The 18,158-nt window shown below is 41.4% G+C and overlaps 2 protein-coding genes across 5 annotated transcripts in view; one reads left to right on the top strand and one right to left on the bottom strand.

Moving 5' to 3' along the window:
- Positions 1-6,177, top strand: part of SUMO1 (small ubiquitin like modifier 1) — a 29,863-nt gene extending 23,686 nt beyond the window's left edge. The window contains exons 4-5 of the mRNA NM_001112676.1: positions 262-333; positions 6,109-6,177. Coding sequence (NP_001106146.1) covers positions 262-333; positions 6,109-6,177 — 141 coding nt within the window. The remainder of the gene's footprint in view (positions 1-261; positions 334-6,108) is intronic.
- Positions 6,178-8,316: 2,139 nt separating this feature from the next.
- KIAA2012 overlaps positions 8,317-18,158 on the bottom strand; it is a 136,734-nt gene continuing 126,892 nt past the window's right edge. For all 4 annotated transcript variants that reach the window (XM_084998409.1, XM_005672082.4, XM_084998410.1 and 1 more), the window contains 4 exons: positions 15,204-15,406; positions 14,456-14,628; positions 13,415-13,634; positions 8,317-10,278 (listed from right to left, as the gene is read on the bottom strand). In XM_084998409.1, coding sequence (XP_084854535.1) covers positions 10,140-10,278; positions 13,415-13,634; positions 14,456-14,628; positions 15,204-15,406 — 735 coding nt within the window. In that variant the 3' untranslated portion in view covers positions 8,317-10,139. The remainder of the gene's footprint in view (positions 10,279-13,414; positions 13,635-14,455; positions 14,629-15,203; positions 15,407-18,158) is intronic.

Here is an 18,158-nt window from a genome sequence, read left to right as displayed (position 1 = left end):
AATGAAGATAAGCTGATAATACTTACCTTCTAGGGTTGTTGTTACGAAAATTTATTATTATGTATATTAAGTATTCAGGTACAGTATACTTGAAGTCCCTAGCAAAATAATTGGTACTTGATACATGGTAATTATGATAGAATTAGCTGGGTAGTTTTATGTTCCATGTATTCTGTTGAAGTTTTCATACTTGCTTTTTTTGTAAAAATTCATATTATCTGTTCCAAGATTTTTATATTTTTATGTTTTTTACCTTTTCAGGGCGTTCCAATGAATTCACTCAGGTTTCTCTTTGAAGGTCAGAGAATTGCTGATAATCACACTCCAAAAGAAGTGAGTATAATTTCTTCTCTAAATCAAGATAGATTTAAAATTTGCATTCAGCGATTTGGTTCACTGGTATTAAACTGCCCTTTTCTTGGATATTCTCCTGATTTAAGTGGTATATCATTTGTCAGAAAAATAATCTTTTTTTTTTTTTTGGTCTTTTTAGGGCCACAGCATATGGAGGTTCCCAGGTTAGAGGTCAAATCAGAGCAACAGCTGCCAGCCTAAGCCACAGCCATAGCAATGTGGGATCCAAGCCAGGTCTGTGACGTGCACCATGGCTCACCGAAACGCCAGATCCTTAACCCACTGATCGAGGCCAGGGATTGAATCTGTGTCCTCATGGGTGCTAGTCAGATTCATTTCCGATGAGCCATGATGGAAACTCTGGAGAAAAATAATCTTTTGAGTTGAACTTCCCTTATATTGCCTTCAAAGGTGCTAGTAAAAAGAGTGGGAATGGAGTACTGAAATTGTAATAAAGCATATATTATGTCTTTCTGAAGATAGACAGATGGTCCTCAGATTTGGCACATTTCTGGTATACTTTCATGGTAATGATGACCTTTACAGTTTGATTTTGACTTCTGACCCATTTTGAGAATTTAATACAGAAGTTTAGTGTATGTTAATATATTTGGCTCTGTCATCTTGGTTCATGTGTTTAAATACCTCTGTGCCTTTGTTTTATTGTATGCATGTATAGACTGTTTTTTTAAATATATTTCACCCTCCCTAATCCCACTGCCACCCACCCCCCAGGCATCTGAAAGTATTAAAGTGTGAGAGAATATGTATATATGTATTTATATTTATACAGACCCCCTCTTTTTAACTTGACCTGGGATCCCATCTGGGATATACATTCTAACTAGTCTTTTTTTTTTTTTTGCTTTTTAGGGCCGCATCCATGGCATACAGAGGTTCCCAGGCTAGGGGTCAAATCGGAGCTACAGCAATGCAGGGTCTGAGCCGCATCTGCAACCTATGCCACAGCTCATGGCAGTGCCAGATTCTTAACCCACTGAGCAAGGCCAGGGATCGAACCCACAACCTCATGGTTCCTAGTCGGATTCGTTTCCTCTGAGCCATGACAGGAACTCCATACATTCTAACTAGTTATCACGCTTCTTAGCTTCCTTTAATGTGTAGTTATGCTGCAAGCCACACGGGAGTCCTGCTTCCTTTAATGTGGAATAGTCTTTGTTTTTCATCACACTGACATTTCTTTCTTTTTTTTTTTTTTTTTAAAGAATTCAGGCCAGCTACCTTTTAAAATGTCCTTCAATTTGGGTTTGTCTGTTATTTGCTCATAATTAGATTCAGTTTTGCATGTTTGGTAGGAATAGCACAGAGTGAATCTTTGAAATTCTGAGCGCATCTCATCAGGCACTATATGATGTCCATTGGTCCTGCTATGGGTAGTATTAACTTTGGTTCCTTAGTTAATAGGGTAACTGCCAGATTTTTTATCCATTGTAGAGTTATCATTTTCCTTTGTAATTAATAAGTAATTTGTGGGGAGATACTTTGAAACAGTGTGAATGATGTTCTTTGGATAATGGCCAATAGAGGCCCCTTCAAGTTGGCATCTGTTCTTTTTGACATCTCTTCATCTTTTAAAAAGTATTTTGGGGAGTTCCCGTCGTGGCTCAGTGGTAAATGAATCCGACTAGGAACCATGTGGTTGCGGGTTCGATCCCTGGCCTTGCTCAGTGGGTTAAGGATCCAGCGTTGCTGTGAGCTGTGGTGTAGGTCCCAGACGCAGCTTGAATCTGGCGTTGCTGTGGCTCTGGTGTAGGCCAGCGGCTACAGCTCCAATTAGACCCCTAGCCTAGACACCTCCATATGCTGCAGGTGCAGCCGTAAAAAGCAAAAATAAAATAAAGTAAAATAAGTAAAAATAAAAATATTTTCTTTTGAAATAATTTTCAGCTTATAGAAAAGTTACAAGAATAGTACAAAAAATTGTACCCTCTTCCAGCTAGATTCACCAGTTTTTAATCTTTTGCTACCTATGCTTTATTATTTCCCTCCCCTCTATATTTGTGTGTGTATATATATATCACCCGAACCACTTGGGAGTAGGTTGTGTACACCACAGCCATTTACTAAATATTTTAGTGTGTATTTTTTCTTTTTTCTTTTTTTTTGCTTTTTACGGCCGTACCCATGGCATATGGAGGTGCCCAGGCCGGGGTCCAATTGGAGCTACAGCTGCCAGCCTATGCCACAGCCATGGTAACACAGGGTCTGAGCCGTGTCTGTGACCTACCCCACAGCTCACGGCAACACCGGATCCTTAACCCACCGAGCGAGGCCAGGGATCGAATCCGAATCCTTATGGATACTAGTTGGGTTCATTACCACTGAGCCATAAAGAAAACGCCTAGAATACTCTATAATCTACAACCTAATTTTGTCATTTGTCCCAATTAGGTTTTTTATAATAAATTTTCTCCCGTCACCAGATCCAGTTCAGTGTCAACATTTTATTTAGATGTCTCTTTAGTTACCTTTGATTTGGAACAGTTTCTCAGCCTTTCTTTGTCTTAAGGACATTTTCATTTTTGAAGAATACAGACCTATTATTTTCCATAAAATCTCTCAATTTGGGCAGTTCTATTTCCTCATGACTCTATTCGGATTATGAATTTTGGCTGGAATACTACATAGATGGAGATGTGTCTTTCTCAGGTTGTTCTGTCTGGAATACCTGAAGCCCCTTCTGAGTTTATATCTTTTTTCTGTGCTTTCTAGTTACTATTTTTTGTGTGGTAATTGAATAATTTGTGGGCACTTACTTTGAAACTATGTGATTATCCTTTCTCATCAGACTTTTCCTTGAAGGTTTAGTATCTATCCACTTTTCTTGAGTACTTCCTTACTGTCTAGCATAAGATATTCCAAACTCATCTTGTATTTTCCCTGTCCTAGGTTGGCATAATCTCTACAACACAGGAGATACTGAATATATTTTAGTGACAGCTCCTTCACTATCAATAAGAGATCATCTTTTTAGAAGAATAATGGGGCAGTAGGACAGAGTAGGTATTTAGGGAGCAACCTCTCTGCATTGCTGTGTACTCATCTTTACTGATGTACTACTTTTAAAGTTGATAGCTTCATATTCTCCATAGTTTGAGGACATGTGCTGCCTTCCTGATTTAAAGTTTCCTTAGAATGTTTGGAATTTTAATCTCTGCAGTATTTACAAGGCTGTATGTGCAATTAATATTAACTTTTAGGGAGTTCCTGTTGTGGCTTAATGGTAATGAACCCAACTAGTATTCATGAGGATATGGGTTTGGTCCCTGTTCTCGCTCAGTGGCTTAAGGGTCCGGTGTTCCCATGAGTGGTGGTGTAGGTTGCAGACGTGGCTTGGATCCCACGTTGCTGTGGCTGTGGTGTAGGCTGGAGGCTGCAGCTCCAATTCAACCCCTAGCCTGGGAACTGGGAACCTTCATGTATCGCGGGTGTGGCCCTAAAAAGCAAAAAAAAAAAAAAAAAAAAAAAAGCAAAAAAAAAGGTATTAACTTTTTATAGCATCTTTAACAATTATTTTAATATTTAAATATTTAATAACTATTTTAATATTCACATATGTATCACAACCAAGATATCGTAACACTAAGAAATTCTAAATCCACGTAAGTCTGTGTTTTATTTTTACATTTCTTAGTATATTTTAATTTTCACATTTTGTAATTCTGCACACATTTGTCACCTATAAAATGTAAAACTTTTCTTATTAGAGATTACTGAACTTGGACTTTCCTTTAAAATGTTACTTTTCATTTGTTTCTTGATTCATTATAGTTCACTGGAAACAATGCTAGTTTTGTTTTCAGTCTGCCTGTTACAGTGCTTCTTAACCCTGGCTGTAAACCAGAATCAACAGATTTATGGTTCTTTACAAGCCCAAGGGCAACACCTGGGTTTCTGTGTGACACCAAGCCCTTTATGTACTGTTCTGTTTTTTAATTAAAGAATCCTTGTGGTTAAAAATAAAAGTATTAAAAAAACCAACTACCAAAGTGCATAAAATGGAAAATAAATACACTCTGGGTATCTGCATTCCCATTTCTCAAAGGCAACCATTATTAATAGTGTCTTTTTTTTTTTTTCTTTTTTTGCCATTTCTTGGGCTGCTCCCACTGCATATGGAGGTTCCCAGGCTCGGGGTCGAATCAGAGCTGTAGCTGCCGGCCTACGCCAGAGCCACAGCAACACGGGATCTGAGCCGAGTCTGCGACCCACACCACAGCTCACGGCAACACCGGATCCCTAACCCACTGAGCAAGGCCAAGGATCGAACCTGCAACCTCATGGTTCCTAGTTGTATTCGTTAACCACTGAGCCACGACGGGAACTCCAATAGTGTCTTTAAGAAAAAAAAATCCAGGAGTTCCTATTGTGGCTCAGTGAGTTAAGAACCTGACATAGTATCCCTGGGGATGTGGGTTCAGTCCCTGGCCTCGCTCAGTGGGTTAAGGATCCGTTGTTGCTGTGAATTGTGTAGGTCACAGACGTGGCCCAGATCTGGCATTGCTATGGCTGTGGTGTAGACTGGCTGATGTAGCTCTGATTCCAACTCCTAGCCTGGGAACTTGTATATGCCTCAGGTGCAGCCCTAAAAAGACCAAAAAAAAAAAAAAAAGATTGGAGGTGTCAAATAAGAGTAGATGCATAGTAACTCTTTTGCATTGAGAGTGGTCACTATCAAAGAAAATAATAGTTATATGCCAGAAGGAATTGGAGATGGCAAAGCACACCACTTAGAAATGAATCCTTGGGCAGTATTTTTCTAACTAAAATATTTCAGAGCAAGATCAGGTTTTTTGAAAGAGATGAAAGATTCTATTAAGTGATTACATCTAGAATTAAAATTCTTTTTAGAAACTATGCCATCAAACTATTAAATACATGTTTCGTTAGATTTAAACTTTTAAGGTACTTTTCAAAAACACTTAAATTTTATTATTATTATTATTATTATTATTTGGTCTTTTTAGGGCCCCACTTGTCTATGTAAGTTCCCAGGCTAGGGCTTGAAATGGAGCTGCAGCTGCCGGCCTAGGCCACAGCCATGGCAACTCCAGATCTGTGCCACATCTGCGACCTACATCACAGGTCACAGCAATGCCAGATGCTTAACTCACTGAGCGAGGCCAGGGATCGAACCCACATCCTCATGGATCCTAGTCAGGTTCGTTAGCGCTCAGCCACAATGGGAACTCTGTAAAAACATTTAGATTTTATATGGCGAATAACCTGGGAAGTGGAATTGGCTCAGCAGAGGGACATGAATGACTTTGTAGACATTGTCAGGAGAGATATACCTACTGCTCTTTTCTTTAATTTTTTTGTCTTTTTGCCTTTTCTAGGGCCGAGCCCATGGCATATGGAGGTTCCCAGGCTAAGGGTCCAATTGGAGCTGCAGTTGCCAGCCTACGCCAGAGGCAGAGCAACATGGGATCCAAGCCACGTCTTTGACCTACACCACAGCTCATGGCAATGCTGGATCCTTAACCCACTGAGTGAGGCCAGGGATGAACCCGCAACCTCATGGTTCCTAGTTGGATTCTTTAACCACTGAGCCACAGTGGAAACTCCTGCTCCTTTCTTTAGAATAAAGGAAACAGTGCCTAATTTTAGAACAGGATAACTGTGGATCACTTTTATATCTCTTTGCACTTTAAAACAGCGACCACATAATTGCAGCCAGTTAAAAATAGTACTTTTTTATTCTGCTACTAACACTTTTCATTCTTTTTACAGCTGGGAATGGAGGAAGAAGATGTGATTGAAGTTTATCAGGAACAAACAGGGGGTCACTCAACGGTTTAGATATTCTTTTTATTTTTTTCTTTTCCCTTAATCCTTTTTTATTTTTAAAAAATAGTTCTTTTGTAATGTGGTGTTCAAAACAGAATTGAAAACTGGCACCCCATCTCTTTAAGACATCTGGTAATTTGAATTCTAGTGCCCATTATTCATTATTGTTTGTTTTCATTGTGCTGATTTTTGGTGATCAAACCTCAGCCCCCTTCATATTGCCCTCTCCTTTTTAAAAATTACATGTGTGCACAGAGAGGCCACCTTTTCCAGGACTGTGCATTTGCAGGCTTGTGATAAATAGGATCGACTGATTTGAGTGTTCAATTGACTTTCCAACTGGCCCTGAAGTTCTAGCATGTGATTGCTTCACTCCTGGACTATGACTTTCAGTGGGAGATGGAAGTTTTTCAGAGAACTGAACTGTGGAAAAATGACCTTTCCTTAACTCGAAGCTACTTTTAATATCTGAGGGTCTGGACCAAAAGAAGAAGAGTATCAAGTTGGAGTCAAAAATGACAGAGATCGTGAGAATAATGACTAACTCCAAAGATGGCTTCACTGAAGAGAAAGCATTTTAAGGTGAAAGAGAAACCTTGTCAGAAGATCCCAGAAAAGTTCTAACTTTCATTAGCAGTTAAAAGTTATTCATGCAGAAGTGTATACAACAGAACACTGCTCTTTTTGATTTTATTTGTACTTTTTGGCCTGGGATATGGGTTTTAAATGGACGTTGTCTGTACCAGCTTCATTAAAATAAACAAAATATTTGTAAAAACCGTACAAATGTTCATTTTATTTTTAATTGTATAGAAAAGAAATTGCTTAAAAACATAAGGTTTTCTTGCATAATACTGGAAATTACTGTTTGTACATAGTACAAATGTTTTCTTCAGTACTGTACAGTGATGATCATGACTTTGAAGCACTGAAAGTTACTGAAGTGCCTTCTGCATTAAGGATTTAATTAAGGCCACAATACCTTCTTAAATACTCAGTGTTCTGTTTTTTTTTTATTTAAAAAAAACTTGGTATTCCTGTATGGTGCATATATATATGATACAGTTACCCAATCTGTTGAATAAATGGGCACGCCAAAAATTCTTAAGTGATTGACATTGATAATTTCAGTTTTTCCCGTAACAATTTATAAAATGTTCTCTGTTTAAGGTTTGATGCAGTTTATTTATTTTTTATTTCTTTATTCTATTTAAACTGTAAAATATCAAATTAGTTCCTTAATTAGAGGGTTTAACATTTTCTTTTAATTCTTTAATGAATCACAGAAATCAGTATACATGCATATGCATAATCCAATTTCATGTTATCCCAAATTGAATGTCATCTAACTACTTTAGAAGAGCAAATAAAAGCCTCTCACTAATGCATTTTATAAACTGTTATACTTTGAATACATTCTCAAGTTACCTATTGAAAAATAATTGGCTTGCCTTATAAATTTATATTTGACCCTAAATGAAAAAGTATTTGTATTGTACATGGGTATTCTGGGTAAATTAGAGCTTTTAGACCATCACTTGGTATTTATCATTAGATTGAACAGTAATTAGGAATTAAGCCCATTTCTAAAAAGTCCCCATTGAGTTACACACTTCTGTCTGGTCTGGGTGACAAACCTGATAGGCTATTTGAGCTATCCAGAATGTGTGAATGTGTAGTTTGCTATCTTACTTTTGTTTACATCTCTCTCTGAAGGCTCTCAGCATTTAGGTTTTGAAGCTTAGCTATTAGGGATATAATTTTCTTAATTTTAGTTTATTGGATTCTTCTAAATCTTTGCATCTTCCTCGTCAACTGAAAAATGTGCTTATCTGGTTAGCAGTGCTGATAAAAATAGGCCTTTCACAGCAACAATTTAATAAGAATATCAGATTTGGAAGGGATCTCGAATAACATTTAGTGTAGCCACTCTACCTGGTGCTTGACTACAACATCCTAAATTTGTAAAAGACAGAAAATAAAACAGTAATGGCAATTTCCCCTACAAGGATGTTTTCCTTGAGTGTTTTCTTTTCTTGGTTGAACTACTTGAGATGCTCCTTTTTCATTTAAGTATCATTGAATGAATTGAATGTATGAATGAATGTGCAAGTACTGTTGACAAGTTCAAGAAAAGTTTTAAGAGACATATTTAAATTCACTATCATAGCCAGTGTTTGGGCCATTTTATTTCTATTTTACATAAAGCAAGGAGAAAATGAACAAATCTAAGCAAGTCCAATAACACAGCAATACAGACTAAAAGTTAAGCTTGACTTCTGGATTATGGTGTGGAACTGCAGTTTCTATAGGAAGCAAATACCTTACAAGCATCAGTGGGAAATCTGAGAGAATCATCTGGAAATATTAAGTTTTTTAGCTGCAGACTGAAGTATAGGGTATGGCCAAAGGAGATGTGTGGGAAAATTCAGGTTCAGATACTGCTTACTTTAATATCCTTTTATATGCCTTGTTTGCTGAAGGTCTTTCATCCACTTTAATGATCATTCTATGATAAAGATACTTATTGGTACTAAAGAAATATTAAAGACAAATTGTCTTTTTTTTTTTTTTTTTTGGCCATGACCGAGGCAGGCAGTGGTCCAGGGCTAGGGTTTGAACCCACACCCCAGCAGTGACCTGAGCTACAGCAGTGACAGTGCTAGGTCCATAACCCGCCAAGCTACCAAGGAACTCCTTAAAGACAAATTATTTAATCAGGACTCTTCCACGATAGAGTCAGTGTGATTTTAAAGATGAGGAAATTATGCGACTGGTTCTTCAAGGCACAGGAGCAAAACCTCAAGACTGGTTGGTTTTCAGGGCTCTAGAATAAAGTGTTGTCCAATAGAACTTTCTGTGATGATGAAAATATTCTATGTCTGTGCTGTCCAATACAGTAGCCAGTAGCCACATCTGGTTATTGAACACTTGAAATGTGCTAGTGTGACTGGAGAACTGAATGTTTTGGGGGCTTTTTTGGCTGCATCCATGGCATGTAGATGTTCCCAGGCCAGGGATTGAACCTGCGGTGACCAGAGACAGAGCAGTGACAACCCGGGTCCTTAATCTGCTGTGCCACCAGGGAATGCCTGAATGTTTTAATTTATACTTAAATAGCTACATGTGGCTACTTACTGGACACTGCAGCTCTTAATCTATGCTTTGAGGATATGAGAATCCCCACACAGAACAGCTTATTTTGCTCAAATGAACATTTCTCAAGAAATTACCTTGTTTGAAATAGACATTAAATTTTAGAGTCTTAGAAAATGGATGTGGTTTATGAATTAGCTCTTAGCTGATTCAGACTTACTGCATTACAGAATTTACATTTACCTGCAACTCTCAACATATTGACTGAAATGAAATACTTCAACTACCATAAGATTATGTTAATATCTTTTTTATTTTTTTAGGGCCACAGGTGCAGCATGTGGAAGTTTGCAGGCTAGGGGCCAAATTAGAGCTACAGCTGCCAGCCTACCCCACAGCCACAGCAATGCAGGCTCCGAGCCGCATCAACAACCTAGACCACAGCTCATGGCAACTCCGGATCCTTAACCCACTGAGCAAGGCCAGGGATCGAACCCACATCCTCATGGATAATAGATTTGTTTCTGCTACACCACAATGGGAAATTTGTATGTTAATATCTTATTAACTGAAATTAAACTGAAATTTACTAAAATTCAACCAAATTATGAAGTCACTGGCCAATTTTAGGCACCAAAGCTTCTGGATTTTAAGTGGTTCTAGGAAACGTAACGGATTTAGGTGAGTGAAGAGTTTAACTGGGTGGAGTAATGATCGTGTGGTGGGGGGGGGGTGAGGGGGATGGAAGAGCCAGAGGGAAGTTAGCTGTGGGGTGAGGTGAGCCAGATGAAATGGAACTGGGCTTGGTATGGAACTTCATTATAGAAGGAAGTTTCTTCTTCTGTTACCACCGCCCAACTTTTAGTTTTCTTCTGGTCTTAAGGTCTGGGTATTTGTAGGAACTGGAAGTAAGAGTAGACCCATGGTCTAGAAATGTTCTGTGTCCACTGTAGGCCGCTGGCTTCCTTATGGAGTTCTTGATGGAAATGAAGATGTTTCTTCAAAGCAGCTTTTTGCCTAAGGAAACAACCCCACCCACAATCACAATACTGATTAAGCATCCTAGAAATTGCTTATGAGCCACTGGAAGAATTTGGGATTTGAATAAGCATCAGTTAGACTTAGGGCTATTGATCTTACATTTTAGTGGAAGATCATACTCTGTTCCTTTAGTAACTTTACTGGTGTGATTTAGAGTATCATGAGCTTCCTACTAGAACAGTAAAAGCAAAGGTGTACTAGTTCTTAAAACTATTACTGGAAGGGTCTCCCTTGTTTTAGAGGTGAAGAAGCAAGCCAGAGAAGTTAAAGTACCTGGGTCAAGGTCACACAAGTGAAAATGTAATGAAACCACGTGGCATCAGGTTCTCGTAATCCCTGGAATGAGGCTCTACCCCTCACACACCTGATTAATTACTTGTTTTTTTTGCTTTCAGCTACTTGGATTGGTGTTACCTAATTGCTCAACTTCCCTCTTACTACTTGCCGGTTTTCTTTTTGTGGAAAATTGCAACTCCAATAGCTTGCTTTTGGTTTCAGTATTTATGACCCAGCCCTACTGATATGATACATGGAAGACATAATTTTGAAATTGAAATTTGAAATTGAAGACTTCTTCTAATGATCTGTTTTGTAATTCATGTCACAGCAGGGATGTTCAGGAGAGGAACAACTCAAAGTTGGGTGGAAAACCTTGAAATAGAGTTGTTCTGGCTTCCTTCTTTTTCTGATCCTCTAAAGACTTTATTAGCTTAGATTCAGCTTAAGTTATAGGAAATAAATTCAAAGGGTAAACGATTTACAGTTAAGATTGGAATCACATGGCTTTCTGGGAGTTCCCGTCATGGTGCAGTGGTTAAGGAATCCGACTAGGAACCATGAGGTTGCGGGTTCGGTCCCTGGCCTTGCTCAGTGAGTTAGGGATCCGGCGTTGCCGTGAGCTGTGGTGTAGGTTGCAGACGCGGCTCGGATCCCGCGTTGCTGTGGCTCTGGTGTAGGCCGGCGGCTACAGCTCCAATTAGACCCCTAGCCTGGGAACTTCCATATGCTGTAGGAGCGGCCCTAGAAATGGCAAAAAGACAAAAAGACAAAAAAAAAAAAAAAAAGATTGGAATCACATGGCTTTCTGTGTTGGGCTTTACCCTTCAATTTTGATGCTTCTAAAGGGGAGTGACTATTTGTTGCTTTGATTAAGGAGGGAAAGACATGATAGAGCAACTACAGAGGACCTAGTTTTTTTTTTAAAAGAGTTGATTGAAACCACATTACTCAAGAGATTCTATTATTAGAAAGATGCAATGATCATTGCTACTGTAAGAGAATAAAGGGAATGCTGTTGGCCCCTGATGGCTAAATCTATGCTGTTTCTCCTGACAATGCCTACCTCTCTGCCTACTTCATCTGGAAGTATTCTTTGTGCCTTATTCATTCCAGCCATGCTGACTTATTCTTACACCATGCCAGCCTCATTCCTTTCTTTGAACTTTTTTTTTTTTCCCCTTTTAGGGCAAAATGGATGTTTTTTTCCCTTTTAGGGCAAAATGGAGCCACATCTGCGACCCACACCACAGCTCACAGCAGTGCCAGATCCTTAACTCACTAAGCAAGGCCAGGGATCGAACCCAAATCCTCATGGATTCTAGTTGGGTTCTTAACCTGCTGAGCCAAAAAGGGAATTCCTTTCTTTGCATTTGCTGTTTACCTACTAGAATATTTTTTCTTCCAAACGTTTACATGGCTAACACCTTGTCATTCAGATTTCATTCTGAGAGGATTTGCCCTGGCCAACCTGTCTAAACTAAGCCTCTTGCAATCCTATCACATCTTTTAAAGTTTTTTTTGAATAACATTTATTTCCAGCTTAAAAAATCTATTTGTTTAGAGTCTGTTTCTAAATCCCCCATCCCTAGAATTTAAAGGCCATGGGAAGAGAGACATCTGTGTTGCTTACTTCTGAATTCCCAGTGTCCAGAACAGTGTTTAGCATATAATAGGTACCCACTAAATACTTATTGAGAAAGGCAGTGGTTCAGAATCAGGGGTCTTACATCTGGTCCTGGCACTGCCCCTAACTCACTGCTAGCCTTGATCAATGGAACTTGCTTTTCTCATCTATAAACCAGAAGGCTGAGACAGACAATCTCTAAACTCCCTTCTTTTTTTTTTTTTTGTTTATTTTATTTTATTTTCCCACTGTACAGCAAGGGGGTCAAGTTATCCTTACATGTATACATTTTTCCTCCCACCCTTTGTTCTGTTGCAACATGAGTATCTAGACAAAGTTCTCAATGCTACTCAGCAGGATCTCCTTGTAAATCTATTCTAAGTTGTGTCTGATAACCCCAAGCTCCCGATCCCTCCCACTCCCTCCCTCTTTTAAACTCCCTTCTAATTCCTTCCTTCCTTCCTCCCTCCCATCTTTTTAGGGCCACAGCATATGGAAGTTCCCAGGCTAGGGGTAAAATCAGTGTTGTAGCTGCCAGCCTACACCACAGCCACTGCAATGCCAGATCCGAGCTGTCTTCGACCTACACTGAAGCTCGTGGCCATGCTGGATCCTTAACCCATGAGGGAGGCCAGGGATCGAACCCATGTCCTCACGGATATTAGCTGGGTTCTTAATCTGCTGAGCCACATGAACTCCCTTCTAATTTCAGTATGAGTTCTATAAGCCGTGAAGAAATTCTGTGACATTTGCAGCAGCAAAATTTCTATTTGCTTTTTATTTATGTATTTATTTTGTCTTTTTGCTATTTCTTGGGCCGCTCCCACAGCATATGGAGGTTCCCAGGCTAGGGGTCTAATCGGAGCTGTAGCCACCAGCCTACGCCAGAGCCACAGCAACTCGGGATCTGGGTTTATAGATGAGAAAAGCAAGTTCCACGTCTGCAACCTACACCACAGCTCACGGCAATGCCGGATTGTTAACCCACTGAGCAAGGCCAGGGACTGAACTCGCAACCTCATGGTTCCTAGTTGGATTCGTTAACCACTGCGCCACGACAGGAACTCCCCTATTTGCTTTTTAGTTCTTCCAAACCATGCTTGTGCGAAGTGGGAAAACTTCTCTAGCAGTGCAAGGCTAGTGCCAGAAGCAGGCAGTCAAGGCTTTGAACAATCCCCCTATAGCAGCTGTTGCCCAAATATCAAGTACCTGGCTTGTTCCTGGGCTTGCTTCATGGCTTCCTCCAGAGCCAGCCTTGCTGCTTCCTCTTCCTTTTGCCGTCTCTCCTCTGCTTCCAACCGAGCCTGCTCTTCTGCTTCCTGTTTCCGTCGCTGGTACTCTAGCCGGTCTTCTTCAGCCATTTCCATCAGGCGCTTTTGTTCTTCTGCTAATAGCATTTCCAATTCCTTCTGCCTTTGCTTCTCTGCCTCTGCAGAACAGAAAAGCGGGTAGGGCTCAGCAGGCATCTCACTATCAGGGAGAACATTTCTCTGATCCGACTCTCAATTCTGATTCTCAGGGACTCCCAATGACATATTCTCTAGCTTACCTGACAGCCATTTGCCAGGTCCTCTGTAGGGATTACTTTGGGTTAATTTACCATCTTGAGTCCTTTATCAAGCACCTACTATGTGCAGGGCACCCTACAATTAACATAAAACCTGGGGGGAGAGTTTTCCAGAACCTGGTATTCTCATGGGTAGTATCAGATAGGTCAGGGACAGGTGTCAGAGCAGGGTCTGGAGAAACTTGCTGCTAATGCAGCTGGACTGACGAGTCTCAAAGGTGCCCTCTGAATGTCTTTCCTATTCCTCAAACATGAGGCTGTAGGGAATCCACACATCGGCACCTGCAAGGCTGCCCTGAAGCTCTAGGTGTCTGTCTGTTTCCATCTGCTAGGGAAGGAAGGGAGGAGCAGGGCTGTCTCCAATTTAGGCAGCCCCTGAGCAACGCTGGAAGGGCAATGAGAGGGGCAAGATCCCACTTGGGAGATTACTGAACTGGGAGTGGGACCAAAGAGTCTTTCATTTCCACAAGAAAATCTTTGGTATTTTGATCTTTTATCTCAATTCACTAGAGTCACACATATTAATCACTTTGAAAAAAAAAATTATCTTATCCATTTATTGTTTCACACTGAGACCTGGGATAGGAATAACTGGGATGAATCAAAGAAACACCCACAGTGGAATAACGGTATTTCTGTCCCAGGCAGACAGGAGATGCAGAGAGTTCCCGAGTCCCCCTCACCAGCCCTCTGGGCTTCCTCCTGCTGCTTCTTTCTCTGCAGTTCCTGCAGTTTCCTCTGGAACTCCTCCTGCTGCTGCCGAGCTCTCTCCTGGGCCATCTGCACCTGAAGCCACTGCTTTCTCTCCTCCTCCTCCTGCCGCTGCCGTTCTTCTTCGAGTCTCTGTTTCCTCAAGCTGAGAAAACCCACAGATTGGTCAGGGAAATGTCAGCAAACACTGAAACGTCTTTGTGGGACAAGCTGTGCCTCCGGTGGAGGCTTTGCAGGCCACACATTTCCAAGGGAAGCCTGATTGAAGAGCAAGAACACAGCAGGCCTGGAACTAGCAGCCTGGAAGTTAAGTTCTGTGCTCTGGGGTGTGGGCCTTAAGTTCTCAGAGCTTCATTTTCCATGCTTACCAAAGGATTTTGAAATTCCTGTCTCATGGACTGTTGTGCAGAATTAATAAGTCCAGAGGCTTATGAAAAGGCCTAGTGCAAGGCAGAAAACGCCGCAAGGGGTGCACCAAATATTTGCTGGACTGGATCACAAAGCCCTCCTGGGAAGATCCCGTGAGCATCTTTCTGGAGGAACCTAACGATTTAAGCTGCTACATCTTATCTTTGGTCCAGGTTGTTCCTTGGATAAGGAGACAGGCTGTTTTATTCAGGACACGAGCCTCAGAACCGACTCAGCCCCTAGTGGAGGTCAATGCTTGCCTTGTCTTCTGCTTCCTACCGAGGCCTTGGCCTCTGTGGCTGCCCCACCCACCGGATCTCCTCGGCGCGGTTCCGCTGCTCCAGCTCCAGCTCCTCCTTCATCTTCTCGGCCCTCTCCAGCTGCTCCTGCTGGAGCCGCCTCTGCTCCTCCTGCTCCCTTCTCTTCCTCTCCACCTGCAGCCATCTCATCTCCGCCTTCTCTGCACGCAGCCTGTCCTGGGAAGCTTTCTCTTGCTCCCTCTTAGCGAGGAGGACCTAAGGAACCAGAGTGTTTTTTTTTTTTGTTTTTTTTTTTGTCTTTTTGTCTTTTAGGGCCGCACCCGTGGCATATAGAGGTTTTCAGGCTAGGGGTCTAATCTGAGCTGTAGCTGCTGGCCACAGCCATAGCAACTCAGGACCTGAGCCATGACCTACACCACAGCTCACGGCAACGCCGGATCCTTAACCCACTGAACAAGGCCAGGGATTGAACCTGAGTCCTCACGGATGCTGGTCGGGTTTGTTAACCACTGAGCCATGACAGGAACTTCCAGAGTGTTCTTAATGCAAAGGACAACGCAGTGATCCCAGCTGACCTTGTCTCAGCAGCAAGCCCTCCTCCATCCACACAATGTAACCTCTAATCAGAGATTACGCGGTTTCCACACCCTGAGCCCAGCTAAATAAACTGCTACTGTGGGCCTGGGCTCTGGTGTCTGACTGACCTGGATCTAAGTCTCTCTTGCTTCAGGATTGGGGGATAACGACTTAATTTCTCTGATATTGTCTTCCTCTTGGCTGGCTGTTAACCAGAATTAACTGACACGATGAAAGTGCCAACATAAGGTCTCACACATCATTTGTCTTGACACATTTTAGAATCGCCCAAGAAACTTTTAAAAATTACGTGAGGCCACAGCCCCACTCAAACCAATTAAACGAGAATACCTATGTGGGAAGCCTGGGGAGTTTTAAAAAGCATCTTCCTGTGGTTCTAACAGGAAACCAGTGTTCAGAAACAGAAGTTCCAGATAAAGGACAATCTTAGGTATAGATGTGTCAGACTCATAGTTCATCCTCTGAAAATCCCCCTTTGCAATCAAAAGTTCTCTCAGTTTATGTGAAGGGTGTCTTAGCTTTCTTTTTCTCCATGATGCCTCCCCTCAGATAGAAATATGCCCATGTGGGGAACCCAGAATGGCAACTCTTCTACAGGAACTCTGTGTCCAACTTGGGGCAGGTACGTCCTTGCTTTTTAGCCTTTACAGAAGCAGCCCAGTACTGTGGATTGACAATAAATCTAAAAATTGTGACTCCCGGGAGTTCCACTGTGGCTCAGTGGTAAGGAACCCAACCAGTGTTCATGAGAGCTGGTGTTTGATCCCTGGTGTTGTTCAGTGGGTTAAGGATCTGGCATTGCCGTGAGCTGTGGTGTAGGTCCAGACACAGCTCAGATCTGGTCTTGCTGTGGCTGTGGCTGTGGCTGTGGCTGTGACCAGCAGCTGCAGTTCCAAACATTGACCCCTAGATTGGGAACTTCCATAGGCCTCGGAACAAGACAAAAAAAAAAAAAAAAAAAAAAAAAAAAAAAAAAATTCTGACTCTCTAGCAGGTTCAGAAAAGTTCTGCCCACAGCTCAAAATTTTCATCCGCTGCACAGAGCAGAATTCTGCAGTCTAGGCAGCTGGGAAGATTGAGAACTAGAAAGGAAAAACTTTCTGAAACTCGTTTGAAGACCATGGTGCTATAAAATAAATACATGGTAATTTATTATTATTACTATTTTCTTTTTTTGGCCACCCCACAGCATATAGAGTTCCTGGGCCAGGGTTCAGATCTGAGCTGCAGTTGCTGCAGCTGCAGCAATGCAAGATCCAGGCTGGGAATGGAACCTGCGTCCTGGCACCACAGAGATGCCGCCAATCCCGTTGCACCACAGTGGGACCTCCCACATAATAATATAAAACAGAGACAAAAGCTTTAATTTTGGAGTCAAAAGTTCTGAGTTTAGGTTTTTTAAAAAAATTAATTATTGTCTTTTTGTCTTTTTAGGGCTGCACCCTCGGCACATGGAGGTTCCCAGGCTAGGGGTCTAATTGGAGCTACAGCTGCCAGCCTACACCACAGCCACAGCAATGCCAGATCCGAGCCGCATCTGCGACATACACCACAGTTTATGGCAACACCAGTCCTCATGGATGCTAGTCAGATTCGTTTCTGCTGTGCCACGATGGGAACTCTGAGTTTAGGTCTTGACTCTACCACTTGATGGTTGTGTAACTTCTGACAACAAACATCTAACTTCTTTAAGCATTAGCTTCTAGGTCTATAAAATGAGACTAGTTATACCTGGCTCACGAGTGTGTCTGTAAAGATTAAATGAAATTCAGCAGGTTTGTACCATATGTGCATGTAACTTATGCAAGTTTAACCATAGTGCTTTAGCTGTGGGTACATTTGTAGTTTTAAAAGATATTCCTTTTTTAGGGCCGCACCCATGGCATATGGAATTCCCAGGCTAGGGGTTGAATCAGAGCTGCAGCTGCCAACCTACGCCACAGCTCACGGCAATGCCAGATCCTTAACCCACTGAGCAAGGCCAGGGATCGAACCCAAGTCCACATGGATACTAGTTGGGTTCTTTACTGTTGAGCCACAATGGGAACTCCCTAAAGGTATTCTTTTTTTTTGGTACAACAAGATCTCTAAATTCAGTTCAGCACCTTCATTGTAATAGAAGAAATAGTGACTTATTCCAACAACAAGAGGAAAAATTGGCTGTGTTGGTCTTATCGAGTGATGTATCCATATGGTATTTTTTGTTAATTGCAAGGATTTTTCAAGAGCAATTTTCCTTACACTCACTTAGTTTTTCTCTTAAATCCTTGACATTAGAATCAAAGTCCCATGGAACCAAATGACTCTTACATGCAAAACACCTTGTAAAGGCAGATGTGTGTGTATTAGTTGCCTGCGGCCCAGCCGTGTGCCACAGAAAAGCAGATTCGGAATGGAGGCATTTCTACAG

This window comes from Sus scrofa, chromosome 15 (genome assembly GCF_054392235.1).
Source record: "Sus scrofa isolate SSC_HxYL_T2T_F1_AM1 chromosome 15, Sscrofa_HxYL_maternal_Yorkshire_Landrace_v2.0, whole genome shotgun sequence".
NCBI classification, from domain to species: domain Eukaryota; kingdom Metazoa; phylum Chordata; class Mammalia; order Artiodactyla; family Suidae; genus Sus; species Sus scrofa.
The sequence above is the reverse complement of the archived record's forward strand: the minus strand, read 5'-3'. Positions and strand labels throughout refer to the sequence as shown.